At 41.4% G+C, this 8,000-nt stretch overlaps 1 protein-coding gene across 4 annotated transcripts in view; it reads right to left on the bottom strand.

Moving 5' to 3' along the window:
• The window catches only part of RAVER2 (ribonucleoprotein, PTB binding 2), an 84,188-nt gene extending 78,291 nt beyond the window's left edge, over positions 1–5,897 (bottom strand). For 2 of the 4 annotated variants that reach the window (XM_023730738.1, XM_004369019.2), the window contains exon 1: positions 5,646–5,897. In XM_023730738.1, the coding sequence (XP_023586506.1) occupies positions 5,646–5,897 (252 nt within the window). The remainder of the gene's footprint in view (positions 1–5,645) is intronic. The other 2 variants (XM_023730751.1, XM_023730757.1) reach the window with 1 other exon arrangement.
• Positions 5,898–8,000: the final 2,103 nt, after the last annotated feature.

Raw genomic sequence — 8,000 nt, 5'->3', positions numbered from 1 at the left:
ACTGTGCATGTAGAAATTTTTGAAACAGTGTATCTTTGGCTATGTGTATTTTCACCAAAAAAAAAAAGGTTGAGAAGTTAGAAGGTTGATATGTTGTGGGGTTGTTAACCAATGTCATAAAACAACATGTATACTACTGTTTCATGAGAAACTATTTGTTCTGTAAGCCTTCACCTGAAGTACAATAGAAAAATAAATAAATAAATAATTGATTAAAAAAAAGAAAGAAAGAAATAAACCCTGGCAGCCCCTACAGACCAATGGCTATAAGGAAGTGCAAATAGAAAAATCAAGAGACAGAACTCAGGGGATTAGTGACAGGGACCCTTTTTGTAATAACAGCCTTCCATCAGAGTTGATCTCATTTATAACTGCTCTGATTTTTTCCATCTTATTTATTTAAGGGGCAATTCCCTTAAATATAGCTCCTTTGTGAGCTTCTGCCATAAGACACAGGAGCTCCCATCAATGATGTGAAGCTGGGTGAGTGTCTGCTCCTGGAGTCCCAAGCTCCTACACAAATTAGATGTTATTGTACTATTACACTATTGATATAGCCTTACACTTCAGAAGCATCATAGCTGATAAAGATGTTAAAATGCTAACCTGCAAAGCTAATTATCATTTACCATAATCTTTCTATGGGAAAACATATTGCAAGTCCAAAAAAATAATTTCTAAGCATAACCCATTCATTAATCGGGAAGTGGTCTGTGTATTACCTGAAACATCTTTAGACTGGTTGTTAACACAGGCATTGTGATGCTAACCACAAAGTATTCCTTCTCTTCTTCAATGTGTTTTCAAAGCAGAGTACAAGCATTTCTGAAACACTTTTAAAGAACTTCTGCCAAAACCAGAAGCTTACTAAGCCAGTGGTGTCCCAGAAATCTAGAAGTATATTCCTTTAGCAGCTTTCAATGTCCTTGTTATTACATGCATTCTTGGGAACAGGATAATAAAACACACTGAACAGATATAGAACCCATAATTCAATTCTGCTTAACTACATTAAGAAAACATAATAGATAATGTTAAGTACTACATACAAAAGTAAGAAAAGTAACTTCCAGACATAAGCAAGGTGGCATATTCCACAAAACAAGAACAATTTCAAAATGAGAAAACATCCCAGTATTAGTCAGGAAAAAGTTGTGAATAATTGACCTATTTTAAAAAGAGGAAATAATTATTGAATACATTGTTAGAGAAAACAAATAATAGATATAAAATATCTCACAGTTATAAAAAACAAAGTAGGTAAGAAAATCCTATTGTTTATATATTAATGTAAAAGAAAAAAGGGAGATAAGTAGGTTTTAAAAATAAAATCAACCAGAGTTTCCTACATTTGGTGGTTTGTGATTCTAAAAACAACTTAGTTGATAATACTATGCTTTCAGATGGGCCCCTGTGAGTTAACCATCAAGCTTCTCAATTAACTACCATAATAGGGTGCTTTAAAATAAAAGTTATAATACCCAAAGTGAAACAATAGAATGTTTCTTCTATTACTGATCCCGGCTGCCAGCCCTAAGCACTTCAGATTTTCTTCTAATTACACAACGTAATCTCTCTTAAATTTTAAAGTAAACAACACAACAAAAACAAAACACATGTACACACAAGACATGTAAGAAAACAAAATAAATTACATAGAAGTAAAATGCCACTGTCATCTATTTTAAAACTCCACTAACAATGAAACAGAACCAGGGTAAGCATAAAATATAAACAATTTATAGAAATGCAGTAAGAACATATTTTAGAGCATTACCTTAACTAATCAAAATTTGTAAATTCAGAGTTGCAAAAGACTATGCTCACACATAGGCACACACACACAGTGGCTATTCTGAATAAGAATCAGTGTTCACAACATTGTTATGTTCCCTATAAACAACTACATTCCACAATGCTAACATTCAAAGACATAACTATAAATATTCAAATCACAGTGGAATGAAGTACTTGGGGGAATCTAACCAGTTTCTGAGGAATTGATTTGAACTCCTGGCAACCCCATGTGTGTCAGGGTAGAACTGTGCTCCATAGGGTTTTCAGTGGCAGATTTTTTGGAAGTCACTTGCCAGGTCTTTCTTCTAAGGTGCCTCTGGGTGGACTCGAACCTCCAACCTTTCAGTTAGCAGCCAAGCGCATCAACCACCCAGGGACTACTGGGGAATCTAGATAGCTTGATAATGTTGGGGGTAGAATACAATGCAGGGCTAATAAGAAATAAGACTAGAAAGAGAGGCAGGGGCCAGATAACATAAAGCCTAAGAATCTTAGATTTCTATCCTATTATGTCATGTTTTTCAAACCGAAGTCTAAGAGTATAGAAGATCATAGGATAAATATGGTGCATCTTCCATAAGTGTCAAGTTTACAAAAAAATGAGGAGAGCTTAGTAAAGCACTATTTTTATATTAAATACAATTTTACTAGTAGAATATAAAACATGATTTTTCAGACAGAAGATGAGTCAAAGCAATTTCATTCTTGCAATAGGCTAATTTAGGTTCACTATTCCCTACTGCTAAGCACAATTAGAAGAAAAATTTGAGAAGCACTGGTGGGAATGTAGAGCCAAAGTTTTGTTTGTTTTAAGCAGGAAAGTGACACGATCAGATCTGTGCTTTGGAAAGATTTCTCAGGGAAGGCAGTATATAGGATGAGCTAAAACATAAGAGGCAGGACAATAATGAAGGCAGGTGACTAACTGAAAGTTCTAATAATCTGTGCAAGAGAAGAAAAGGATCTGAACCAGAGCTGAGACTGTGAAAACAAATGCCAGGAAGATTCAAAAAAGCTTAGGAGGCAGACCAGATAGGGCCTGACAAAACACAGGGTAGCTATTGAGTGAAACAGCTTCTAAGAATTTATTAATATAAAGGTGTCAGGTTTTATACAGAGCTAGCATTTCTATAAAGTATTTGATACACGTACGTCTAAAAGCTCCCACTTAAAAATAACACATTAAATGTGTCTTCTAGTATAGGAACTGAAAGGTTATGGGATGCTATTATCAATCTGTTATACCAAAAATTAAACAAAATCTGGTAAGATTAACAATTAGCGGCAGCTGGGCACCATCTAGTTCTTCCGGTCTAGGGTCGTGTAGGCTACAGTGCATGTGGTCCATTAGTCCTTTGGACTAATTGCTCCCTTGAGTCTTTGGTTTTCTCTACTCTCAGGAAGCACATTACTTTTGAGCAAGTTACTATATGTAATTAAACACTGATCTGCTTACATTTTAAAATTATATGTTTGGCCTATTAAATACAACACTTTTATTATGGAAATTATTATAGATAAAATAAATGCTAGGACAAGTCTGGAAACAAGTCTCTAATTCCTAACATCTTTTTTTTTTTTTTTCTTTTAGATGAAACATTTCAGCTATCAAAAAGCATGTAACTTGGCGTAAGAATGTAAGATACTTCAGTTGGCAGTAAAGACTCATCTAGACACGCAGACTTTATACCAATTTTATTTGATAATTTATGTTTGCTACTTTACAGAAAATCCTGTGATTTAGGCTAAACATAAGTTCACAGAAGAGAAAGAATACCCCAAAAATACAAATCACTGTATCGTTCTCATAAAGTCTCTCTCCATCACTACTACCAGACAATTAAAACAGTTCCTTTTATTAGTCTCTTTGATAAACATATTTTACCTGTTGAGAAGAGAAAAGAGAAACATACCAACCTCAAAGCAAGAACAAACACTGTCTAGAATTTTAGGCCTACATATTTTTTTAATTAATGAAAGGAAATGTACTAAAAATAGTTGATATTCTACAAACAAAATCAAGACATTTCTCCACCTCTCTTCTCCTAGATTATCTACACACAGAGCTGCTACTTCTTGAAATTTTTTAAATGCCATCTGCTCTTCAAAGCTTTCCTTTTTCCAAGCTCCCTTGCTCTTTATTTGCATGGACAGAGAAAATTGCTTCCATGAAATCAGTCCATTGGAGATGTCCGTATAGATAGCATCATAAAACACCACCTGAGGAAGTAGACAACTGGACAAAACACGGTCCATAGGACGTGGACAATGGTGGAGAGAGTTGAAAGGATGAGATAAAGGTTGACAGAGAATTTTTTACATTGCATTTTAAAATAAAACACCACCTCACGCACATGATCTATAGGGTTATATGCTCATGTTTATTATTAGTGGCTATGTAAGGTCTAATTACATAGTAATGGGGCACTGGTCTCAATATTTTGTGGGTCATATAGAAGAACTAGGAGCCCTGGTGGCGAAATGGTTAAGTGCTGGGCTACTAATCGAAAGCGGTGCTTTGAAACCATTCAGTGGCTCTGCAGGAGAAAAACCTGGCAATCTGCTTTCGGAAAGACTACAGCCTAGAAAACCCTATGGTGCAGTTCTACTCTGTCACTTGGGGTCACTATGAGTTGAAAATCAACTTGACAGCACCTAACAACAACATGGAAGAACTGCCATGAAATTGTCAATAGTCAGTTCTCTTACTTCATGAAGCTGGTTACAGGAAGAAATTAGATAAATGGCTCCAAATCTCTTCCACTACCAGAAAACATACATAATACACAACTGTTCTCACTGAGTTTTCTCGTTCCCGAGTGAGGACAGCCTACCCTCCCCATCCACACATAATACATAAACTCAATTTGTATATGAAATATATGTGAAATCCAGACAGTTAAGAAACTCTGAAAAATCAAATAAATGATCCCATTTTCTGGTAAAACAAAAATGCATGTATGCGTATCCACATGAAAAGAGAGTATATATATCCAATGTTAACAATGGTTATCTTCCGGGATCAGGAAGATGGGTGATTTCCATTTTTCCCTATGTGCTTCTCTGTATTCTCTAGGTTTCCTACAATCAGCATGTAACTTTTGCAATCAGAAAGAAAAAAAAAAAGTTAAATAGATGCAGAGCTTCTAATCTTAAAGCAACAGTTAATGTGGATCAAAGACACAAAGTGACCTATCTTTAAGCCTCATCAGAGTCACTGAGGAACAAATCCTCCACTACTTGGCATAGCTCTCCAAAGTCCAGTGATATCCTCTCTACTCTGGGGCCTTAGCAAACTGAGCAGAGTTGTTTCATACAAACTTGATTAAGGACTTTTGAACAGCAAAACTCACTCCGGGCTCTCCGGGGACCCCGACCCCGTGGTACACCCAAGTGCGGAGCACCCCAGGCGGCACCTTCCGCCCCTCTCAAGGTGCTCCCCAAGACTCGGCCCCCCAAACCTGTGCTCCACAACTCACTCCCACTCTCCCTCACCTACTACCCCCACCCCTTCCTTCCATACACACCCAAGGGCAGTAGAGGAAGGAAAGAGCGGACTGGACTTGGAGGCAGCCGCCCCCGATTCTCGCCACCGTGGACAAGCCGTTTCGCCTCTCCGAGCCTCAGTTTCCTAATATGCCACCCTCCCTCGTAGGGTGGCCGCATGTTCAGAAACCCAGATGGCTTTGCAAAAACCAGGGGCTGTTCTCATCACTGCAACAACCCTTCTTCCCCCGACCGCCCTCAGGCGTCCGGCTCTAGCCTGGACACCTCGGGGACAGCTTCTCCTCCTGAGCCCTGCCCCGTCGCCCCCAGGGACGCGTCGCCCCAAAGCCCGCGCCTCGTACCTGGCAGTTGCTGTCCTGGGGCAGGTTTTTCACCAGGATTTTCCTGCGGTTGTTCAGCTCCCGCCGCATCCGCTGCAGCCGCGCGGCGACCTCCTCGGGGTCCAGCGCGGCGGACGAGGGGCCCCGGGCGCCCTCGCGCGCCTCGGCGGAGAAGCCCGGTCCGCGCGGCCCGGTTTCCGACCCCAGCCCGGACGCGCCGCCCAGTCCCGCGCCCCCTTCGCCGCCACCGCCTTCTCCCGCCGCCGCCGCCATCTTCTCGGGCGCCCGGCGGCTGCGGGGTCCTCCGGAGGCTCGAGGGGAAGCGGAGAGAGAAGCGGGAGGAGGCCCGGGCGGGGCCAGGGGTGCAGACGCCGGAGCGTGGGCCCAGCCTCGGGGAAAGAGGGAGGGAGGGAGGCGCCTCGCAGCCACCAGCCGGCGGGCGGGGAGGAGAAACCTGAGGCGCCGAGGAGGAGCCCGAGAACCACCTCGCGGGAACCTCCCCCTCGGGCCCCTAGCCCCCGCGAGCAGGCGGCTCCCGCCCCGCTCGCCTGCCCGCAGGGGCCCCGGCGCGCCACCCGGACACCTGTGCCGGCGCGGACGCGAGCGGGAGGGCGAGTTCCCCCTCGCTGCAAGGCTTTAGGGAACGCCCAGGCTTGGGATCTGGGGATGCGTGGGGACTCGAACCCAGGCGCCTGTCGTCGGGCGTCCCCTCCCCTCCACGTGACGCCTCAGCTCTCCCCTCGAAACTCCTGCGCTGTGGCTGCTCCGGTGGGCTGCAGACAACGAATTCAGGCTTCCCAAACCTGGGGAGGCGGGAAGGCTCTGGACGAAAACCTTTTTGCTGTGTGCGAGATGTGAATATTTGGCAAAGAAGAAATTTGAGATTACACTGAAAAATAAAATTTGAAATTTTCTAGGAAGTTAAAAGAGGGATATTCTGGGGGACAATTTATATTTTTGGCATAACCTGATCGCAAAGTATTTTCCTGTATGTATGAAAAAGCCTGTGCCCTTCACTTATCCTTCCGTCTCTGTTACAGTTTCTAAGACGCAGAACTTGGCTGGTTGTGTATGTAAGTTATAAAGCAATCCTGAAACAAACAATAGAATGGAAGAGGAATTATGGCGGAGGGCTGGAGAATGCTCTACCTGGAATATTATTTTAACTGAAATTTAGGGGGAAAGTTAAACAGTGTAGAACTATACTTACTCAAAGTGATGTCGTCAGGTCAAACAATCTGCCAGCCTCCGGCAGACACCAGCTCAAATGACTATCGGCAAAAGTGAACTTTTATATTTAGTGGATAGCCTGTAAATACACTTGCAAAAAAGCCTGCTTAACACCAATATGTATTCCGTTAGGGGAAAATGTTTTAAATAAATGTAACCAAACAATAAAAATATACTATTTATTCAGTAGTTACAATGCACTCCTGCATATTTTTAAGTGCTGTACTTCACATATATTTCATTCACTTTTAGCAATAATCCAATTAGGTAGGTTATGGAGTCTGGTCTGCTTAATTCTAAAGTTCAGTCTCTTAATAATATAAAATAATTTATCTGTAATCCCTCCAACCCAAAGTAATGGCTGCTAATACTCTTGAAATGTTCCTCTGCTAATAGATACTTGTGAGAACGATATTCTGCGGTACATATGTACATGCATGTACATAGCAGCACTAATTCACAATAGTCGAAAGGTGGGAACAGCCCAAATGGCCATCAATGGAAGAATGAATAAAGAAATTGTGATTTTATGTATATATATGTATGTGATATTAATGGATCACTTTCTTGGGAATAGGCATAAATACGGAGGATCTCTTCTGTTTGTTGAAACGTCTCAATTGGTATTCCGTCAATTTCTGGAGCCTTGGTTTTCACCCACGCCTTCAGTGCAACTTGGACTTCTTCCTTCAATACCATTGGTTCGTGGTCATATATACTACCTCCTGAAATGGTCGAACATCGACCAATTCTTTCTGGTATAGTCAATGTGGAAATTATTGAACAATATCATTAACATCACAGGCAAGTAAAATTTTGCTGAAGATCATTCAAAAACGATTGCAGCTGTACATTGACAGGGAACTGCCAGAAATGCAAGCTAGATTCAGAAGAGGATGTGGAACCAGGGATATCACTGATGATGTCAGGTAGATCCTAGCTGAAAGCAAAGAATACCAGAAAGATGTTTACCAGTGTTTTATTGACCATGCAAAGGCATTCGACTGTGTGGATCATAACCAATTATGGATAACATTGTAAACAATGGGAATTCCAGAACACTTAATTGTGTTCATGAAGAACCTGTACATAGACCAAGAGGCAGTTGTTCCAAGCAAGGGGATACTGCTTGGTTTAAACTCAGGA

This window comes from Trichechus manatus, unplaced genomic scaffold (genome assembly GCF_000243295.1).
Source record: "Trichechus manatus latirostris isolate Lorelei unplaced genomic scaffold, TriManLat1.0 scaffold00003, whole genome shotgun sequence".
NCBI lineage: Eukaryota > Metazoa > Chordata > Mammalia > Sirenia > Trichechidae > Trichechus > Trichechus manatus.
Note: the sequence above shows the minus strand (reverse complement) of the source record. Positions and strands in the feature narration are given on the sequence as shown.